At 35.8% G+C, this 23,836-nt stretch overlaps 1 protein-coding gene across 1 annotated transcript in view; it reads left to right on the top strand.

The window, feature by feature from the left end:
• LOC145672014 (uncharacterized) overlaps positions 1-23,836 on the top strand; it is a 163,324-nt gene that overhangs the window by 15,830 nt on the left and 123,658 nt on the right. The window contains exons 4-6 of the mRNA XM_081741199.1: positions 6,185-9,025; positions 12,309-12,404; positions 22,097-22,213. Coding sequence (XP_081597325.1) covers positions 6,185-9,025; positions 12,309-12,404; positions 22,097-22,213 — 3,054 coding nt within the window. The remainder of the gene's footprint in view (positions 1-6,184; positions 9,026-12,308; positions 12,405-22,096; positions 22,214-23,836) is intronic.

The following is a 23,836-nucleotide window of genomic DNA, read 5'->3' as shown; positions in this document are numbered from 1 at the left end:
GAAGCGAATGACGTTACTTGTACACAACCGATTTGGCTGGGGTCTGGGTGTGTGTTACGGGAGACCAAGGTAGGAGACACGTTATTTGGCGTTTGGGCTCATATGCAGAAATTTCCGAAATACGGGGCCCCAAAGTGGCCCTACATGCCATAACTAGGAAGCGAATGACGTTACTGGTACAGAATGTTGGCTTGGGTTGGAATGTTATAATATATCCAAAAGTATGAGACTTGTGTTTGTTGTTAGGTCCCACAAAAAGAAATGTCGAATGTACAGGGTCCGATATTGCTAGATTTTCAATAAGGCCATGAAGTCGGCATATGTGGTACCCATGCAATTCTGAACAGATGTTCAGCTGGCACGAGCCGTCGAGGGGGATCTGCTGACCACGAGGGTGTCAACGGAGCGAAAGAATGTTTGCGTTTTTCGCTTGTATTTCTAACTTCATGGCCTTATTGAAAATCTAGCAATATCGGACCCTGTATATTCAACATTCCTTTTTGTGGGACCTAACAACAAACACAAGTCCCATACTTTTGGATATATTATAACATATTCCAACCCAAGCCAACATTCTGTACCAGTAACGTCATTCGCTTCCTAGTTATGGAATGTAGGGCCACTTTGAGAGCCCGTATCTCGGAAATTTCTGCGTATGGGCCCAAACGCCAAAATACGTGTCTCCTACTTTGGGCTCCCGTAACACAAATCCCGACCCCAGCCAAATCGGTTGTTTACATTTAAGACGGTTTCCTCGTGAGTAGAAATAAAAGAGAGAGCGAATGAAACCCAAATTGAATAAAAGCATTGTTTCTCACCAAATTTTCCATCCTCTATGTCTTTTAAAATACTCGTTAAAGCATATAAAAATACACTGTACTTACAAATCAGTTTAGTACTTTGTTTTATGGCTGTATTTGTAGTACCTTGTTAAAACGTTTGTCTTCAAACTGTCAAATATAAATCACAGTAAATTGTGCAATCTGCTGTCACAAAAAGTATCCCATTTTTCGATCGGTATAAGGAAGAGATACTATACTATTTTTCGATCGGTATGGAAAAACAATATTTCTCCATACTATTTTACCATAAATTATTAATTGTCAATAAACTTTGTTACTTTTAAATGAATGAAGCGAGATAATTTTACTATGATGTTTTAAAAGTTGGTCATTTGGGGGGCCAGGAAACCATTTGGGGGGGCCCGGCCCCGATGGGCCCCCCCTTGGCTACACCCCTGGTTATAACTAATAGGTAAGATACTGCTACTGAAGTTGGATGAGAGTGAAAACTGGAATAGGGTGATAGTGATACATGACGACAAACTATGATGTATGAGAATGCTCTTTCGTCTGTGTACGCAAGATAATCGCAAATCCAATTCCGTTTGTCAAACAAAAGTTACATCGAAAGTACATTGTGAAGGCAGCTGCTCCCCTCTTCCGATGGTTTAGATTCGATTTTCCCCGCGGAACAACAGTATGATATTTTAACAAATATCAGGGGTCTAAATGAAACATCGCACTATAATAGAAATTATAAATGCATTTGTGAATATTAACGAAAGATATGTAAATTTAAAATAAAAGAAGAAGAAAAACGCATGCTTAGTACCTTTTAATCACTATCACTGCTTCCACTTAAAGGTAAATTCCCTTGCATGTATTCAGTCTGTAGCTAAAAACCCGAAGAACATTGTTGAGGTAACAACGACGACGATCAAGTTGGTGAAGATAGTGATGATGATGATGTTAGCGCTATGATGATGATGATGATGATGATAATGATAGTTCTATGAGAACACGTTCTTCATCGGCCTTCCATAATTCTTGTTCCAGGTTTTTTTATTTTATTTTTTTTAAAGTATTTCATTAAATGAGTTACCGACGGAACCCGTCGAACGACGCAATTGATTTTTGATAAATTAGGCAAGATTTTGTCTTCGTTTACATCTCTTAAAAGAGCATTTAGTTATATTTGCGAAAAGTAACGAGCGAATAGCGCACTCCACTCTGAACAATACCATCATAGATCACCGATCTTGCATTTTTCTGTAGTCCTTTTCTTCTTTGCTTGACTTTCGCAAAGTCGTCAATTTTCTCTCTTGCTCTTCCTTTCGTAATGCGTAAATAGTTCTTTCTGAGATCCTGTAGCTCTTGAAGCTTCTTTTACTGTAGAACTAACATTCATACTTTGTGCAAAATGTTTAAACACTTCCACCACTATTTGACGCTCTCTTCCAAGCAGCCTCCCAATTTAACGTCTTTTCCGCACTTTACTCTCCATGACAAACAATATAGTAAATACTGTATAATATTATTGACACGACACACCAAATATTTTAAATATTTCAACAATCTCCAAATGTAATGGTGAATAGGAACTGAACCGCCCTGATTTCTATAATCACTTCTGACACCTCAGACACACAATATCAGTCTGGAAACAGAAGAATGAAAAGAAACCTTATTAAGTCTGTTCAAACAAACGCATAAGTTGTGACTTTAAATCACGTATAGTGACAGGCAACAAAATACAGTTCGTTGGGCGAGGAAACAAACCAAATAGAATTATCAAACTCTCCGAAAATACATTTTGTTTCTTTCATTCTTCCTAAAGAAACAAAGGGGAAAAGAACAAAGAGCCTTTTCATTCTGCTTTATGAGCTCATGAAGTTATGAACGCTTTTTTCCATCTTTATTTGCGTATCCAAAGTGAATAAGAAAAGTGGTATTACAAACGAAAGCATCTTTTATTGTCAAAATTGTCAGCATTCGAAAAGACGTTAGGGACCATGTGAGAACTGTAAATGAATCAATTACAAAAACTAATAACTTTCTATTATCACCAGTGAGTGAGGAGTTTTATTATTAAGAGATATTGGCCTGCTTTGTCCTCTTCACTAGGTACTGGATCTTCTGAGGAAACAGTTGGTTTTGTTTGAGTATCAACTGCATTTTTGTGATTTATGTTATTGCTAACTGAATTACTACCCTGATTCAAGTGTCTGCATACTTACTATTCACCCGCAATTGAAATTTATCTTTCTTGGAAGAGAGAAAGTAAGAACTGTATGTCTGAATGTTAGTCATATATATATATATATAACTGAAATGAAATGAAATCTTTGAATTTTACGTCCCACGGCTATGCCGGTTAGACTAAAGGAGACGGTGATAATGAGAGATGAGTGAAATGGTGGAATGAAGAAAGTGGGAGGAAACGGGAGTACCCCGAGAAAACCCACGAGCACGGTGTTTGTCCACCACAAAGTTCACTTGGCGGGGGCTGGGATCGAACCCGGGACCCCAAGCACCAGAGGTGAACGCTCTACCACTGAGCCACCGCGCCCCCTATATATATATATATATATATATAACTGAAGGAAAACGAGCGAAGTAAGTGAAACGTAAGATTGAGTGGAATCGACGCAATGTTTCTTGCAGGCGTGGTCCAGGATACGATTTTGAGCGGTCATCCTTCCGTTAAGCAGCATAGGCCAAGAGGTACAATAGATTCGTGTTCACATAGCATCAACAGTGAATACGCGTCGGTATAGCACGGCACTCTACATCAGTAATATTAAAACAGACATTAGGAGGAAAATAGTATTGGCCAGATTTGTCACTGCCTTTTTTCTGGTCAGTTTGGAAAGTTGATTCTTTAACATTAAAAGTCATAAAACCTAAATAAAGAAAGATATCGACCTGCGAATTGTTTTAAAAATAACTTCAATCATTACTCAATATTTTTGTCGCTTTGCACCCCTATCTAACATGAAAAATTAAAAAAGTTTCTCACTGGTCTACTTTTTAGACATTGCGTTGCAATAGTATACGCACTTTCTCTTACATTTTATTTATTTTAAAGTTCAAAAACTTTTTTTGAATGCAAACTTTCCCAACATTGGTAACAAATGTGGTATTAAAGCTGTATAAGTTTCAACTTTGTATATTTTATAGTTCAGAACTTATAACGTTATATATTTAACGCTACGTTAGAATTTGCCATTAGCAAGATTTCACTATTTCAATTTATTTCAATACTTGGAAATTCCTTTTGATATGAGAAAAACATATTATTTGGTAGGGAATACAATGTTCTACAATAATCTATCCATATCTAGCAAGAAAAAACTATTTCTAAAATTCAGGCTAAGTTTGGCAACAATGGACATAAGGAAAAGCATTGCCATTTACTCCTGTACTTCAATCTAAGGGTGAGACGCTCTATAGTTCAGTACCAATAGGAATGGAAACATTGCTATTTTTATAGTCAAATATAGCAGCTACCTCATTATATTCAGTGTGTAGTGTTCTTTAGTTAAATTATCTTATTTCAGAAGCGGCCGAAGTGCTGAAGATATACAGGGTGTCCCAAAAGTAATGGCGAAAAATGAAACAGTTTTCTGGCACCAATACAAGAAAAAAAAAGTTTATATGACTTGTAGTCCGGAAGTGGACAGGGGCGGAGCTAGACAGCTTCGAATGTGGGAGGAAAGGAACTTCACACTTAGGGACAGGAACTTTCCGATTTACAAAATTGCATTGAAGATGCGTATGAACAGTTACGCAACACACCGGGAGTAATAGAATGCATTTGAAACTCACGATTAGCAAGTTCCATAGATGTGGGAGAACAGCACTTTGAACATCTTCTTTAAGTATGTTTGTTGTTAGCACGTATGACTTAGTAGTTTGTGTGGTACTATGTGTAAGATACTACGTTACAAATACAGTACGTTGTTGTGAATTCTGTTATTTCATTACATTACACGACTAGTTACACTTGTTCTTATTTCTACCCTCTCTCTCTCTCTGCAAGTTTCTATCTGGTATACTACTTTCCATTGCTCCCTAAGATTATGCACCCATGCTCAATGGTCTTTGCTTTGACCCCCATTGTACATTTGCGTGCAATCGTGCCATGGATAACAACTTTTTTCTGTATGGTTTCCATCTTTAGTGCACCGTTCCATTACCCCTACCATACAGACATTCGTTGAATCCCTAAATGACATATGGAGAATCTCTAGCGCAGTTATGTAACACACGTTTAACATGTTAAGCCGATATGACTTTTATGTCTTTCTGAACCCTCCTTCCTAGCGCCTTTATTATACCGTTGTCAGGTGTGAAGTTCCTTTTTTCCACATTCGAAGCTGTCTAGCTTCGCCCCTGCCCATTTCCGAATTATATGTCATGTAAATATTTTTTCTTGTTTTGGTACCAGGAATATGTGGTTTTATTTTTCGCCATTACTTTTAGGATACACTGTGTATCACAATGTTGTGAGCGGTGATGATATTTAATGAGAAACAAGCAAAAAGGCTAATAATCGCCGCAAAAAATATAGCAGAGTTTTCTTCTACATGTAAGAAGCGCGGAAGAATGGGAAACCTTCTTCCATCTTCAGCTTACTTAAAATTCAAAAAGGGCTTAAAACATGAAGGATTAAAAAATGTAAAACACAAATCTTCTGTCAAAAATTAAACACATGTGAATGGGCGTTCGCTGTTATTGTTCACTGTATTTCTTTTCTTCCTTCCCAGATGGCGAAAGTATGGAGAAATAAATATAATCTGGAGTAATCGTTTTCCTACATACTTTCGCCATTGAGAAAAAAAATATGATTTGGAGTAATCATTTTACCACATACTTGCGCCATCTGGAAAGCAAGAAAAGAGAACAGCGAACAACAGTGAACAATAACAGTGAGTGCCTATTACCATGTGTTTAATTTTTGATAGAAGATTTGTGTTTTACATTACTTAATCCTTTTAACCATTTTTTGCCCTTCCACATTTTCCTTTATATTTTTAAATCCTCTTTGAACTTTAAGTAAGCTGACAATGGAGGAAGATTCTTCCAAAAGCGCTTCTTATATGTAGAAGAAAACTCTGCTGTTTTTGCGGTGAGTATTAGCCTTTTTGCTTGTTTCTTATTGCTGAAGATATATTCTTTGTTGCATACCAGAAGAAAACCAAAGATGAATTAAGTACCCGTTCAAGAAATAATTCCGGAACAATAACATAATGGTTAAAGTTGACAGGAATAAAGTCGATGACATATCGAAGCGTTCTCAAACGCCACGACACACCATTCAGGTAAACAGATTTGATTTTTAATTAAAAATAGTCCGTTGAAATGCGTATCTTAATATGTATTATTTTTACCTACTGCAGCTGGAATATGTTGTGGAGACCAGGGCGAGAAACAGGAAAAAAACTTTTCAAAGCAACCAGATGCGGAGAAAGTAAATCCTTCATATGAACAACAATTAATAACTACTAATAATAATCCTGCTGAAGATATTAAACTACCAAAAGATGTTCTTAATAATGATTACAAATGTTGTGGAGACCAGGGCGAGAAACAGGAAAAAAACTTTTCAAAGCAACCAGATGCGGAGAAAGTAAATCCTTCATATGAACAACAATTAATAACTACTAATAATAATCCTGCTGAAGATATTAAACTACCAAAAGATGTTCTTAATAATGATTACAAGTGCGATGCGATAAAAGACCTACCAAATGCTGTGCCGAAAACTGCTGCCACGCTTATTACTTTCACAATTGTTACTTCTGTCACAGAGAATTCTATAAAAGAGTTAGGTGTTTTCCCTCAGCATGGACGTCCTCAAGTCGAAAAGATTTATTCTAATTCTAAATTACAGCATTTAACTGACGTGTCAGACCTTTTTAATGTTTCTTCCGTTGACAATATCAGTGTCTCATTGATACGATCAAAATCGTCTTTGCTTCAAACACAGACGAAAGAGTACAACTTAAGTTCGAAGCCGAATGAAAATGAGTTGGACAAACAACATATTAAACTGAAACGAAAACCAACTCCGAAACGTTTCCAATCAGAAACAAAGCAGAGACACCCGAATTTGGCGCAAATAAAGAGGTTTCAGTCAGAAGAAAAACATATTCCGTTAGAAATTAAATTGGAATCTGAAGTGAAACATTTGGAATCAGAAGCTGCACTAGAAAGGAACGAGTTTCAGCTAAGTGAGAAACCAGAATTAAAAGGATTACAGCCAGAAACTGTGGTAGAAACGAAACAATCTCAGTCGGACAATAAACTAGAACTTAAACAGTGTTTGTTAAAACCTAAAGCGGAATTTAAAGAAACGCAAACAGAATTTGAGGGGTACATAGTAGGGGAAGGAACGAACGTTAATCAACCATTAGTGAAGGTATTTCTACCTAAAGAGAACCGAGAATTAAGTCAAACTCTAGTTAACCGACTTAAACCAGATGATAAACTGCTTATTTCAGAAGGGAAAACAGAAGTTAAACAGCCTGAACCAAATGTGATACAAGATATGAAACAATTTGAGGAGGGAGCTAAGCATTTTAAGTTAGAGCTGACATCTGAAATGAAACCGGAAATGAAGCCGTTTGAGTCACGGGTAGCATTCGAACCTAAACAGTTTCAATCGGAAGCTGAAACTGAAACAAGACAATATCAATCAGATGACAAGCGAAAGATGAATGGGTTTGTGATAGAAACAAGCCCAGAAGGCACTGAATACAGGTCTGAATTAGGATTGGAAGATGATCTCTCTTCTGTAAAGGCAGCAATAAAAACTGAAGAACTAAACCCCAATGAAAGTACTCAAGACGAAGATGAATATGAGACGTTAACTCAGGTTGAAAAAGAATTAAAAGAAGAGTTCTCCGCTTTGACCGGAGATAACCATCAATTAAAAAACTCTCGCAAACATACGACTACTGAGAAAAGTGAAACTTTATTACGCGGGTTGCATCGTTTAATTAAAAAAGTATCAAGGCTTTCTAGTGAAAATCCTAATCTGAAAGTGCTACTTAAGAAATTAGAAGAATTATATAGTTTGGTGGAAGAAGATTCATCCCAGAATGCTGAATCCAAGAATGGTATTTTAAGTTTGATACAAGATTTAGAGCTTAAACTGTCAAATAATTTTCCAAATGTTGAACAACGAAAGAAGCGATACGGTGAAGCGTTAGTTCAAGAAGATAGAGAAGCAGCCCGTAAAGAAAAAGACGTAGCTAAGAAATACAACGTTGATAGAACACGTTTAAAGAAATCGCTTGTTAGTGAAAGCATAACGGAAGAATTCAATCAGTTGGCGAACATTATGAATTCAACATTTACTTATGAGAAAGAGCGGGGTAGAAATCTGTTGGTCGAGTTAAAATCACTAAAAGATAAATTATCTGAATGCAGTGTGCAGCTGTCTAATTTAAATCCTTTTTCACCAGTTCCAGCTGAACATGAGAGGCCGCCTCCTTCAGAGGACAAATGTAGACCGTTTCCAGATTTCCATTCGGACAGAAAAATGATTGATGATTCTTGGAGTGACAAAAATAGTTCTCCGTTGTCACATACAGATTCTTCATCGGCCACATCTGTTTCAGGTGATAAGAGAAGCTTCTCTAAAAGGTATACGATCTCTCCTTTTGCAAAAAAGGAACTGTTAGGAAGCAAGAGTTCATTTGGAACACGTGAGTGGAAAACGAACTCATTGAATAGAGTTCATTTTCAGAATACTTTGTCAAATTCATTTGAAACTGGTCCCGATGAAACCACTTCACGTTACAAAACAAGCTTTAGTATGCTCAACTCGAAACCTCGTATGGAGACTGTGCCAGAAGATTCGCCATATGTTCCAACAGTTCATGTGCAGTCCCATTCAAAGATGTGCCCCTCGAATAATCCAATAAGTACGGATAAGTACGCGTGTCATCACAAAACGCTGAGTAAAACAGAAGAGAAAATGGTTGATGACTCGATTTCAAGTAAACAGTGTAAACTCAAGAACTCCCTCATTGCTCTTATGACACGTCATAACTATGTATCAAGTCTTAGTGAAGCTGAATGGATAGCGGAAGAATATAGCAAGTTGTACGCCACGAAAATGAGAAGATGTACAGGAAATACCAAAGATGAAGTGGACTCTGTAAGTTCAGCAATTTTAACAAAGAACTTACAGAAAAAGTCTAGTTGTGGAATTCAAGTTTTCTTTAGCAATGGTAAGTATTTTTCTAAATTATTTCTATTTTTAGTCGTATTTAACCCAGTACTTCAACAATGCATGTTATCCAAGAAAACACAGTGCACACTTATGCTTCCTTATTTAATACAAGTAATATTTAACTCAACAGCTCATCAACGTAAGTTATTCGCGAAAAGACGTTATTAATATATATTCTTATTTAATACAGGTACTGCCTATCCCAACATCTCGTCAATATATATTATTTACATAAAAGTGCTATGGATACTTTTTGGATCAAAACATCCAATATATTTCAATCAAACATTTTCTTGTATGCCTTATATCTGGAGAACTACATATAGTGTAGCCAAACCCATACTATCGCTTACTTAGTATGATGTGCTTATTCCGTAGAAAATACGAAAACTGAATTTAGGGACCGTTCAAAAATGATGTGGCCCCTGATTCAAAAACTAATTATTGGCCAAGATCGCAATCTTTTGATGCTTTTTTGTTATCACTCCTAAAATTCTTGTTTCTTATTTAATACAACTAATGTTTATTCCAAGTAAAAAACATGAATATTTTTTTTAAATTTATTCTTATTGAATACAGCTAATATTTAAACCGACATCTTTACACTGTATGCTATTGAAGTAAAAACATCTAGAATATTTTTCAATGTGACTAATATTTCTATATGAGAATGGCAATTATGTTACTTTCTGGTCAGTAAAAATCAAACTGTGTACTATCTTTGTACTAGAAAATGTCGTCAACGTATCTTTAATACTTTATCGTACCAATAATCATTCTATGAGTGTCTTTTATTTATCCTTTTTACCGAAAGAATCAAGTAGTATTGTTAGTAATTCGTGATTTACAGTAGAAAATGAAATGGAAGGCAAACTTACTTATTTAGATGTCAAGTGGACACAAGAATAAGTTTTTTTACTAGTGTACTATAATTCTTGTACCGGTACACATATCCATTATAAATCCATTCAGTCTGCAAAGACTAAATAAAGCAAACGTCTGGAATAATTTCTTTTTACGTACCATTCGACCTAGCTCTTTCGAATGAGACTTTAGAAAGAGATTGATCATTTAGTGAAGCTTAGCTTGACAGTATGAATGGGTATCCAGTTTCATTGTTAATAACCAGGTTGGAAGGAGTTAACGTTTCGATAGACCTGAAACTGACATTACTGACACAAAATGGGTGGAATTACACATTTTTTCGCAGGCTGACAACAGTATATAAGAAACTTTTTACACAGCACGGGTTTTAGCACAGCAGAAACAAATGCACAGTCATCCCAATTGATGGAAAAATAAATTAAAGCAAAAAAAAAAAAGAAAAAAAAGAAAACACCCGTGAAAGAGTCGCTTAGACACTAGAGATTTTTTATGCTTTCGTAGATTTTTGTGATGTTGTTTATTATGAACACGTCCCGCGTAGTCAAACCATCAACAAAGTTTTATTTATAGATAATAAAAGCTTTTAAAGGAGATTATGAGGAAGCTTGAGGAGGAGGGAGGAGCAGAAACTTGAGAAAATAGAACATGGATGCTAAACCCTGGCAATGCTTCTAGCCATTCGACGTTCCTTATTAGGGAATTTGTTGACGAAGAACAATGCAATTGTTAAATCCTAGCCACCCTACTCACCTGATTTAACACCTACAGACTTCTTTCTATTCTCTAAGTTAAAATCCACCCTGAAAAGTTTCCATTTCTAATGCATAGAAGAGACAATCCCAAAATTCGCTGCGAGATCTTCAGGCTGTTCCAAAAAATGCGTTCCAGCAGTAGAAGGTACGCTGGGAACGATGTATAATAGTGGAGGGAACTATTTTGAAGTAGATAAATCTGAATCTGATCTGGGCACAGGGTGCCTAACACACGGAAAAGTGACGAAAGTCCCCAAAAATTAATTACGCGTAGGGAAATTAGTTACGAAAGTCTTTTAAAAAATCCGAAATTAAGTTATTGGTTACGGAAAAATACTACTGAATAGAGCTAAACAAATTTTCGAATTTGTCTGCTGAATAAACAAATAACCAGGGCCGGCCCTAGTAAACTTGCCGTCCCCTTTCTCCAGAAAGAACAAATCTTAAAAGCCACTATTTTAAGTATGCTACTTCATCATGAACAACGAAGGGAAGGGAAAGAGTACTCGCACTCAGAAAAGCTTAAACACTACAAATACAATCTTGTTGTGTATGTTTTTTTTAAGTAATAGTCTATTATGTTAATGAAAGATAAAGCAAATACACGTGTAGAGAAAAGATTGTTATCCTTTTTACAGAATACAATATCGAGCTTCAATCTCAATATATCAGTTTGCAATTTCAGTGCAACTAGTTCTTTTATCTTTATTTTTTGATTCTTTCTACATTTGTTATTTTTTAAAAAAGAAACTTCTTTCTAATTTCAACGATAAAAAACTTACTTGTAACAAGGACAGACTAGTTTTCATATTCAAACTGTGATAACTAACTGAATCGAACAGGTGTTCGCTGCTGTTCAAGGATTGAGTTCTTGTATTTGACAACAATCAAACAATTCATGCTAGGATTTCTTTAGCACTGTTCATGTTGCCTTAAACTAGACGACCTTTGTAAATTTAAAGCTACTAAATTGCGTATCAAGACGAACATTAGCAAAAGAAAATTATTCTCTTGCTGTCTCCAATCCACAATTTAAAGAAGCAATGTTGGGGTGCCTCACTCATACTGGAGGCTTTGTCCTGCAGCGAGGCCGCGGTAGCTTACTCATTGAGCGCTCACTTCTAATGCATGTTATCTTTGGTTCTATTTCTGCTGGCGTCAAGTGGATTTTGTGGTAAACAGACACCGTGTACGTGGATTTTCTCGGGATTTTCCCACTTCCTTCATTCCACAATTTCGTTCATTATTACCAACAACTTATCCTTTAGCCTCGGAACATGATCGTGGGACGTTAACCTAAAGAAAATATGCTACAATTTGTACCATGGAGCTTAATCTTAGAATTGAGGTAATGGGCTCTGGAGCCACGTTTGATGTGATATATTAACATTGTAATAGTACCATACCATCGTGTGTAGTATAACTGGAGGTCCTGTAGATATCAGGGTAGCAACACAATAGTGACTACAAGTTGTCGATCAGAACTCTTGTCTGTACTCTGTAGATATTTACATTCAATTTCGTAATTTAGTCCACTATCTGTACTAATTTTTAGTTAATTTTGTAAACAACTGTATAGTGTTCATCAAAACAACTATTCAACTGAAGTTTTCTTTTGTTAATTTGTTTTCTATATCTTGACAGCGACATCAACTGATAAACTTAAAGATCAATTTAATAAAGAGAAACAAAGAGTACTTAGAGAGAACTACGCAGCTTTAACCAACACGCTATCCAAAGGTAAAGTATTTACTTTCTCAAAACCTAACGTTCTTTATCAATGTTAAAATGAGCATTCGTTCTGTAATTGTACAGTGTGTTCGAGAAGTCCCCGTACTTCTAGGTTTAGTACCACAGAGAGTAATGTTAGTGTAATTTAATTTATTTATTTAGTACGTACTGTAGTTGAGTACTTACTTACACGAACTACGTATCCAGTAGATCTGTATGTGCGCCAGAGTTATTGATCCTTGTGACGGTGGCGCCCTCTCGAGAGCACCCTCATCCTCAAATTCTCTCGCCCACAATGACGCGAGGGTGAGGGTGTGTGAGAACGAGGACTAACTTCGAGAGCGGGGACAAGGGTGCGGGAGAGGAAGGGTAAATTCCCAAGACGAGGGTAAGGGCAACGGACAACTCCCTTCGCGAGGGCGAGGATAATCTTCGACAGCGAGGACAAATTCCCAACACGAGGGCAAGGGCGAGTGAGGGCAATGGTCAACTCCCTTCACGAGGGCGAGGACAAACTTCGACAGCAAGGGCGAGGACAAATTCCCAACACCAGGGCGAGGGCGATGGTCAACTCCCTTCGCGAGGATGAGGGTGATCGAGGACGAGGGCCATCTGCCACTGCGATGGCGAGGATGCACGAGGGTGAGGAGAAATATCCAGCACGAGGGTGATCAAAAGCGATGGACAACTTCCTTCACGAGAGCGAAGGTAAGCGAGTGTGAGGGCCAACTGCCGCTGCAAAGGCGAGGGTTAGTGAGGTCGGAGTAAAATGAACACCTATGGTATGTGCCCCATCGTGCAGTACACACAGATGTATGCGTGTCATGTTCTTCTTGACATGTTGCGAAGCATCTGAGGAGTTAGTGTCTGAAGGGCTTTTTCCCCACTCGTTCAGATCGGTCTTTGCGAAAGCAATCTCAAACCACATTCATTATTTTGTGATATTGTTCACCCTGGTGCATTCGTTTGTGCACCCAAACACATACCACTACCTCAATTGTATAACTGCAACCAATTACATCAGCAGTCACTTCACAACTGAAATGCTCCACGTAATCTTGAACGCAGGAGTACCAGACGCTGCTATCTGTAACCATGAAAGGTGGCTTTATGTAGCGTAGTCTAAGGCTCTCGCCTTTGGTGCGAGCGATCCCTGGTTCGATTTCTGCTGGAGACACTCGATCGAAAAGTTGTAACAGCATTATCAGACCAGTCATCTTGAGTGTTTTTTCCCCTGGGTTTTCCTTATTCACACCAGGCAAATGCAAAGATGATATATAACATACAGGTCCCAGCCCGCTTCCTTCCTTTCTTTCCGAATTCCACGTATAATGTGCTCACCGTGGAATGTTATTTTTCATATGTGACAGGCTTAACGGTCTAAATGCCGCTAATACTCAAAAATATGGATAAATAAATAAATAATAGTGTAACTATGAAAGCAGCTGTGATGCTCAGTGTTAGGGGTACGAAGACTTGTCGGACACGTTGTATTGCTTTAATAGTTGTAACATTTCGTATTGGGTGTACGAAACACAGTAGTGCAGTGCTCTGAAGAGTCCGTGGTTCGAATTCAGAGTATGTAAATTTGTAGTAGCCAATATCGTTTTCGTAAATTTTCTTGTGGTTCTTCTTTCATTTCGCTCTCCTAATTTCATCATTTATTTGCAAGGATTACCCCTAAAGCTCAAGACCATTTTCTATTTAAATTTATATTCTGTATTTGTGTAGTGGTTTGTAAAGCAGTTTCAATATGCGTGTCAAGCAATCAGTGAATTAGTTAATTGATTGAATTTTTTACGAGGTTCTTCGTGGCTAAGCGGTTAGCGCATGCGCCTTTGCCGTGGGAGACCCGGGTTCGATTCCCGGCGGGAGCTAATGTGGTTCGGATTCCACGTTACTCAGTAGGTTCAGGTCTCATATAGCCTCGCTCTTAAACGGGATGTTAAACTCAAAATCAACTCAACTGAATTCTTTGCCGAGACTATATAGAACAGAACGTATACTTTAAACGGGATCCAGGCAACTACCCGTGAGCAATTGTACCAAAAATCAAATTCGAGATCATGTGTTTTATCCAATTGACTACAAAGGGATATATTTAATAGTCTAGGGCTACTATACGTAAGCATTTATGTGGTCATGTCCGCATTTTGAGAGTCGCATACATTTCCCAAGATTCTCTTATGTGTGCGCTGATGTACTGTAAAATATGAATAGGTAAAATCAACATTATACTATGTAAGTACTTTTTCTTAAGTATTTTTCCTGTATTTCGATATATTTCATAAGGTTTTACAATCAAACTTGGAAGTAAAAAAATAAACTTATCATTCGTATGCCGAAAGTTAATGTTTGTATAACGAGTTGGTTAGATGAAAATGTGTCGGCGTTTTGGTATCTTAGGGTACGGTAACCCTGTGTTTCGAAAGACTTGTATTCTGATACTGAAATATTGACTAGACCTAAAGTAAGTAGACTAAATCATAGTCTGTTTTGCTTCTAAGTTATAGTCAAAGTTTCCAAGCTACAGAAAAATAGGTCTATATTCCACATACACGTCATATACAAAAACAAGAAGTAATTTCAATATTTTAATACTGAATCCAATAAGAAACCTCTATGAATTATGAAATTAATATAAATTCTGTTCAATTAAGTTCTAGTATACGATGCTACAATTTTTAAAACTAAGTTAGTAATAACACTATATTTTACTACAGGAAGGCACGAACTGATATTCTACATACCACATTTCCTATATGAAGAAGGTGAGGTGAGGTGATTTTGAGTTTAACGTCCCTTTCAGCAGCGAGGCTATATGAGACGTGGACCTACTGATTAACGTGGAATCCGAACCACATGAGCTCCCGCCGGGAATCGAACCCGGGTCTCCTCCTATATGAAGAAGTAGTGTAAATACCCGGCGTTGCACGGGAAGGATAATGTCTACACGCAATATTTGAAAACAAAGTACTGAGTAGAATAAATAACAAAAGGCAACACCTTCGGCGTTGTCCCTATTAATTCCATTTCAACTAATATACACAAGGCCATCGAAGTTCGCCCTGTGAACAATAAAGAAGTATGCATAATAAATAACGAAAAGGAAGTTCTTCGGCGCTGCCCCTATCAAAAGTTAGGTAGATAATCACAAGTAACGACTACGAATCGAATCCGGTGCCCCTCGCACCAAACACTCTTTGTTTTGGTGTTCCTCTCATTTCCTGACGCTAGGTGACATCCACGATCTTGACTAAACTTGGGCTTAAATATCATTCGGAGTCACCAATGAGCTTTGCGACCCGAAAAACTGTAAGCTGGACATTAATTTCGGTCATTTTATTTTTACCCTTCATATCCCCTCCCTCCGCTCTCGCCGATAGGGTTGAACTTAGATGGCATCGAAAGAAAGTTTCGTTATTTATCCCAGTGACTCCCAAAACTATGGATTCGACACTATATAGGTCTTTTTTGATTATTTTCACGTCACCTCCTTTTCATCCTCTAGGAATATCTTACCCTTACATATTTTTTTTTCAGACTGTAAGTCATATGTGTGTCAACGTGTTTTTAGAAATAAGATTATATACAGAGCTGAATCTATCTAACATGAGAGATTTGTGAGATATTCATTTTTTTTTACATAAATTTTAAACTCTCTTCTCTTTCGAAGTCTTCTCCTCCACCTTTAGGATACGTTCTGTGTAGGCTACGGTCTCTCCGATAAAATCACTTCGACGTATGCGAAGTCAACGGTGTGGATTAGTTTTCTTTTAGTATCACATTTCGAAGTTTTTTTTTTTTTTTTTTCAGTTACTGTTCTTGGGCTATCTACCAAGTGAAAGTAGACATTTGACGTTTCGAATGAGACATCGTTCATCTTCAGGGATTATAGAATTGTAATGAAGAGACCGGAGACATGAGCATGTATGTATAGTGACTATTTAAAGGAAGAGGTGTGAATGGGGCTTCTGATTGCCTGAGAAAAGTGGTGGCTTTTGATTGACTGAAGGATGCTGGCTCCTCATTGGCTATTTTTGTTGTGGCTACGAGAAATGGCTTTATTGAATCTGTTTTTGTTCCTGAAAATTGCTCATTGTCTCTATTGAGACTGTTCCTTACCCGTGACATGGCTATGGCTTCCTTTATTCTTCAGTCCCAAAACTTGCTGGACTTGGTTACTATGGTGGTATTTGTAAAATCAATTCTTTGTCCAAGCTCTGCTAGTCCTGACTTTTCGGGTTGCTGAAGTCTTATGTAGCTGTTGTGTTCATTGCATCGTTGTTCTACTGTACGTCCAGCCTGTTCTATGTATGCTCTGCCACATTCACATGATATCCGGTATGCATCAGGAGTACGTAGGTGAAGGTCGTTCCGTGTTTCTTGTTCACAAGGCTCATATTGGATCACTTTTTCTTAACTAAAAGTTACTTTTTTTCAAGTTTGTCACTAAAAGTTACTTTTTGGGAGGATAAAGTCATATTTTCGTGTAATTTATGTTTTGCATTGGCAGTTTTTCAAGAAAAATATTATAAAAATAAAAGGAAAAAGCCAGAAACTTATGCTTTTCTTCATTTCACATAAATATGAATTTTTTTCATTTCACATAGACTAAGGTTTATGTAAAAATATGAATATCTATCAGTATACGTTCTTGTTACTGCTTTTTGTTTCATTTTGTGTGCAACTGCATTTTTAGTTAACATTTGTAATTTATTTTAAAAGTTCATAATAAGGGTATATACATAATCCACATTATTTGCTTTGATCTTATTGTGTTAAAGGAGAATGACATATATTACCTGCTTACTTTTCACGGTATGCGAAATGTTGGTAGAAACCATACCTATGTTTACCAATCATATGGTACCAAGACAAAATTTGTAACAAACCAATTGTACAAAAACAAAATTTTATTACCAGTTGATGGTAATCTAGACGCTATGTATTAATTACATTAATTTAATTTTGTATTATTGGACATAATGAAAATATAGAAATTTGGCCTTACCCAATCCAGATCAAAATTGAAATACAAAACCGTGCAAAGTATGTAATTAATAATGAACTTCTAAACACAAGTAATCCATTTTTTTTTTATTAGCTGACAAACTTAAGTAAAATAATTTTTAATCTTAACATGTTAAAATATTACAAATTTCAGCTCTGATCGAGCCGGCCCTATTTTGATAGAATAAAAAAAATGTAGAATTCGAAATGACCAAGACAGGTACTTATAGCTTACATTGTTTGAATCACACCTGTATCCAACATGCCATTCCCATTCGCCTATGCTATTTTGCACTAATATATATATATATATATATATATATATATATATATATATATATATATATATATATTTTACATACCTCATTAACATGCTAGCAAATGTAAATTAATCGAAGGTCCCACGTGCTCAGCACCACCCTCACACATCGTGAACTGATGCTTCACCACCTGGTTCCCATTCGTTGATGATAGTGTGAGGATCGAGACGCTCGCCTGTGAGGCCTCATCTGCTTTATTGTTTTCAGTATTTACAAACATTACTTCATAATTGTACGCTTGGTATAACATATGTGCAATTGGCAATAAGTACCACACTCGGCGAATTCTCTTATTAAATCACTAAACTACCGCTTGATTATCACAAAATATTCGAACTGACATAGGGTAATACAATAATATAACGAAAGACACAGCCATGAACTCAGTTACAAAAGTTGGGAACGGCCGTAGTCCTTTCTACTGAAAAAAAAAAAAAAAAAAAAATATTGCCAAACGCATCAATCGCAGCCATACTAGTTGGCGTAGCGTCAGTAAAGATAACAAAAGTGAAATGAGAAGGCTAACACCAAATTGGCTAAGGATGTGCTTTTATATTTGCTAGTATGTTAATGAGATATGTAAAATCTCATTAACCTTAATCACACTTGCGCATATATTAAGGTGTAATTTGAGTATGATACGTGGTATAGTAGAAAGATTCGATTCTCCGACCTCCTTTGCATTGTAAAACATAATTGACAAATAGTTTTTTTCCTTGTAACTATTCTAAATATAGCAACGAAACTTCACACACACACATTACGTATAGACTATAGCATTTTTCAAAGCAGATTATATTCGGGTATCTGTAGCCTGGAGTGCTCCAGAGGGTGCCAAATTTCACGAAAATGATTTTTTTGAAATTCCCGCACTTCTCTCTCTCTCTCTCTCTCTCTCTCTTTTTCATTCATTATAAAAACAGCTCATTACGTTCAATATGGTTGCCAGTCTCGAATGTTGATGCCGAGAGATTCTTTTTCAAGTGTAATATGATTGTTACTGACAGGAGAACAAACTTAAAAGAAGAACTGGTAATGTCTTGATGGTAATGCATGAACTGGTAATGAATGCTATCCTTTAACTAAGGATGAAGTTAGAGAAAGTGTTTAAATTTTTGCATTAATTTCTATAGTTTAGTGAATAAATCAGCTAGAATGTGCACCTAATCGAAGTATATCCTCATTTTTCTATTAGGTAGGTATACACCTTACCACCAAAAATATACTTTTTACAACTTCCATATTTAAACAAAAGAAAAAAACTTGTGCTACATTTAAAAAGTAAATGCGTCATAAATGCGAAAATTGTGATAATTAATTCTACAAAATATCAAAATTGTTGCGAAAAACTTTCGTCTCCGCTCATAGAGCAACATGATGAATGTAGTTGTGTATGTGAATCCGCTGTGTGCGGATTACAGTCTGTTTCTGTAATGCTAGCAAATATCCAATGAGCAATCAAGTGACTTTGAGTTTGACACTAAAATGGTGTTACGATAAGCCGAGTCTTTCCACAGAATAGCTGCTCACGTGGTATTGCACGTGTCAATATCTCATCGATGGTCCACGCAGTGGGAGATCGAGAGTTCTAACAGCTGAGCTCGAGTACCTCGACGAGGAGCGCCCGGACAGAAGAATCATAAAACAGAAGACGCCGTAACTCAGGATGCACACTAACTTTGAAAGTCACGGAAACTAAATTAAGTCAGGGGTAATCAGAGAAATCTTGTATATTTTACAGAAAGTCAAGTATTTTTTAGCTGCCCACAGAAGATATGAAGAATAACTAGAAGAATTAAAACAAATACAGAAAGATGACAAGAAAACAGGTGAAAAATTAAAATTATCTTTAGAAATAAAGGATCTTAAGGAACACCGAATAATTTAAAACATTAAGGTTTGAAATAAAAAGAAACAAATTAAATTTTAAAAATCAAATACTGCAGAACAAGAAAAAATGTCTTCTTGTTTATTCATAAACAAAGAGATAAGCCAAATTTGATGCATATAGACTTATCTTTATAAGTGTTTTCAGAATCCCGAGATATTAAAGATATCGCTAGTGTGTAATTGTACTTTTTGGTATTATTGTTTTATTGTATTCGGAATGCTAGAAGTTTCATTCATAAATATTTAGAGTAAGAAGTAAACTTATACTGTTTGTAAGAAGTAAAAAAGAGAGCGTTGGTCGGCTTTGGGGAAGGTGAAGGCCACTTAAAAATATATATTTTGTAAACTTATCCATAAATAATAGTGTTCTCGAGTCAAAGAAAATTTTGTTACTCATTGACAGACATGAAAAATCAGAAAAATCGATACCAGATTTTCAGTGTGAACCCTGTCCACTGATAGGACAGCGACCGCCACTTTGGAAGATATCTAAGTTTCCGCGTTCATCTCACACTATTTCTTCTCTACCTGGTCGTCGGAGGTTCTTGAGAGACTGCAGTGCCAAGGCAAACGGAGCGGGACATTCAGCTATGAGAGTCAATTCTGTCGCGGACACATTGACAACCGTGTATGTCCGCAGAAGTTTAGGGTGAGTGAGGAAAACCACTGTATATTCGCACTCTCATACATTACCCAAAACTGGTTTTAAGTGCGGGGGCTCAACAAGCTATACATTTCATTTGATATATATATATATATATATATATATATATATATATATATATATATATATATATATATATATATATATATATATATATATATATATATATATATATCAAGATCTCCTTGATAAATCCTGGCGCAAACTAATTGACACTCCCCCCCCCCTTCAAAAAAAAAGCAATATCATAATCTTGGAAACATACTTGATTATCATGGCATTATTTAGCAACATTTATCTCTTCCTACCATCTTCCTCTTTCTATTTTCAACCATAGGTTGGTGGGCAACAAGGAATTTTAAAACTTCCTCTCCCTTGGGAGAGCTGTTTTATATTTTGATAAGGTCTCTTCTTCGCAGTGGTGTGTTTACGATTTTGTTTCGGAGAAGGGCTTTGCTAATTCTAGTCCTGGATATGTGAAAATTCTGTAAGATATTTCATTTACTTTAATATAGTAAATAAAATTTCGCGGAGCGGGATTAAGCCCAGAAGTGCCCTAAATACGCCACTGCTTCTTCGTTTTCTATCCTTGGTCTTCCTCTTCCTGGTTTTCCTTCTGTCTTTCCCTCTATCAATACGGTGATCCAATCGGAGTGCTGTTTCTTCTTTTTCCTATTATCTTCATGATCTTTCGTCCTTCATTAGCTTCCTTTAGTAAGTTTTCATTCCTTTTCCTTTCGGTCCATGATATGCGCAGCATTCTGCGCCAACACCACATTTAAAATGCTTCCAGTTTGGATTTTTTTAGCTTTTCTCAATGTCCACGTCTCTGATCCGTAAAACACCACGCTCCATACCAAAGTCTTGGTAAATCTCTTCCTATTTTATGTATGAATATTTCTCTACTATTTCTTCAATGTAGTGTTGCACTTCAAGGCATATTATAGTTGATTCTTCATACAATTCTTAGTTAACTATTTTATCCTGGCTTCTTGTCATTTTATGTTTGATAATTAAAGCCCTAGAAATAATCGAGAAACATATAATGGAAGGTAATTGTTTCGCAATTTTGCTTACAGGGTGTTTCAAAACAACTCCGACAACGTTTTGAAGCTGTTTCCTGACACCAAGATAAGATAAAAAGTGTAGACCAACCTGGGTACAAAAATGCTTCCTTTCGGATTATAGGCTGCAGACAACATGAAAAAATGAACTTTTATAACTTCAAAACTTTAGGACTTACCATAGTCACGTCAAGACTTTACTTAGGAATTAGTATGTGCCCTATCCAAATTATCCAAGTTTCATAATCCTGAAGTACTTCCGCAACAATTTTTATAGCGTTAGTTAGTGAATACTTCAAATTATATGCTCGCAGCCAAACTCCCTCTATAAAAATTGTTGCGTGAGTACCTTAGGATCGTGAAACATGTATTTTTGGATAGCTTACGTACTTGTTCCTAAATGAAATCTTGACCCGACTACGGTAGGTCCCATAGTTTTGGAGCTATGTGCTTTAAAGTTAATTTTTTCATGTTTTCTGCAGCCTATAACTCCAAAAATGATGGATTTGTGCTCCCAGGTTGGTCTATACTTTTTGTCTTATCTTGGTGTCTGGAATCACCTCCCAAACGTTGTCGGTTGTTTTGAAACACACTGTATAAATCTTGAATATTCTCTATTTATAGTTTTATATACTTCAAAGTATTCCATGGACGTAGACTTTTCAATATTATAATTTGACTTTTTTAACATTGTATATTTAAAGATTTGCATTTTGTTTACTTACATTTATGTGTTAACTTTATTTACAGCAAAATCAAATCATTCATCTTCACTTGAAAAGAATGCAAACTTGGCAAGATCAAAATCGAATCAAAACGTAGAGCGTGCTAAAGATGTTACATGCGAAGAGTATTATTCCTCTGATGGTAAGAAGGTGTAATGTTTAAGTATAATTAATGCCAAGTAAATAATGAAACATTGTGAGGTAATTGGTGGTAATAAGTTGCATTGTGCATAAAACACACTTTAAACATATGAACTCATAAAACACACTTTAAACTTGAACACATAAAACATACTTTAAACATATGAACTCATAAAACACACTTTAAACATATGAACTCATAAAACACACTTTAAACATATGAACTCACCTAAACGATATTCTGTTTATAAGATTTATTCCCAACTCTTTGTATTACTTCTCTTCTTTGTCACCTTTCAAAGATCAGTTAGATATGTAACCCTTAGTTAGTATAATAATAATAATAATAATAATAATAATAATAATAATAATAATAATAATAATAATAATAATTTGTACTTTACACCCAAAGGCAATTACAAAGTACAAAGTTTATACATAATTATCAAAGGATATGCAACCCAACTCCAAATATAGAACTAGCATTGGTAACACGAAATAGTACTATACATCTTTTTCTCTTTACATATGCTGTACAAAAATATTCTAGAGTTTATCATTTAGTAATTGAAAACACTTTTGCTCAAAAGTCTTAAATTCATACTGAAATAAATTCAATCCTATAGACTCAATTTTGTTACCTGCATCACATAATTTAGACAGTGGTGAATTCCTGTTCACATTTATTGTGTTTTCAGGCATATAATAAACATGTCTACCTCTCAGATTTTGCCGAGGACAATAAAACGGTAATCTACCTAATAAGAATACGTTATCTTCCTTATTATCAATTAATTTTTTAAGTTATAGTACTCGCTGTATAGATCTCCTATTTTGAAGTGACAATAATTTGAATTTTTTTAAAAGTTCATCATAAGGAACATAACGAGTTTGAATATCATGTATTTTATACGCAATATATCTCAATAACTTATTCTGAACTTTCTCTATTTGCTGTTTCCGATACTGATAAAATGGATCCCAAACAATAGATGCATATTCTAGTTTCGATCGAACAAATGCATTATACAACGATAAAATAGTCCCTTGATTTTTAAAATAATGACTTGACCTCTTAATGAAACCCAGCATTTTAAAAGCTTGGTTAGTTATTATATTTATATGATGTTTAAATTTCAAATTAATATCAAACCAAACACCTAAATCTCTTATAATTTCCTTTCCTTCTAACTTCTGATTTCCAATAGTATATTCAAATATTGTGCGTGCTTTATTAAGAGTAAAAGTCATTACATAACATTTTGAAATATTCAACTGAAATTTATTTCTCCTACACCACTCATTAAGCCTATTAACATCTGTTTGTAATTTAATATAATCACTTTCCGTGCGGATTTCTTTGTATAATTTGGTATAATCTGCAAATATTAAGCATGAACTATATTGAAACATTTTGGGTAGATTATTTATCATAATAAGAAAAAGTAAAGGACCCAAATTCAATCCTTGAGGTACCCCAGAATACACTGTGAATTCCTTAGATTTAATATTATTAAAAATAACATATTGAATTCTTTCATTCAAATATGAATGAAACAATTTGATCAGTTCTTGTGATATACCAAACGTTCTCAGTTTACTAAAGGTACCCCGTGATCAACCA

Source organism: Thermobia domestica, chromosome 15 (assembly GCF_964235325.1).
Source record: "Thermobia domestica chromosome 15, izTheDome1.hap1.1, whole genome shotgun sequence".
In the NCBI taxonomy this organism is placed as follows: Eukaryota; Metazoa; Arthropoda; class Insecta; order Zygentoma; family Lepismatidae; genus Thermobia; species Thermobia domestica.
The sequence above is the reverse complement of the archived record's forward strand: the minus strand, read 5'-3'. Positions and strand labels throughout refer to the sequence as shown.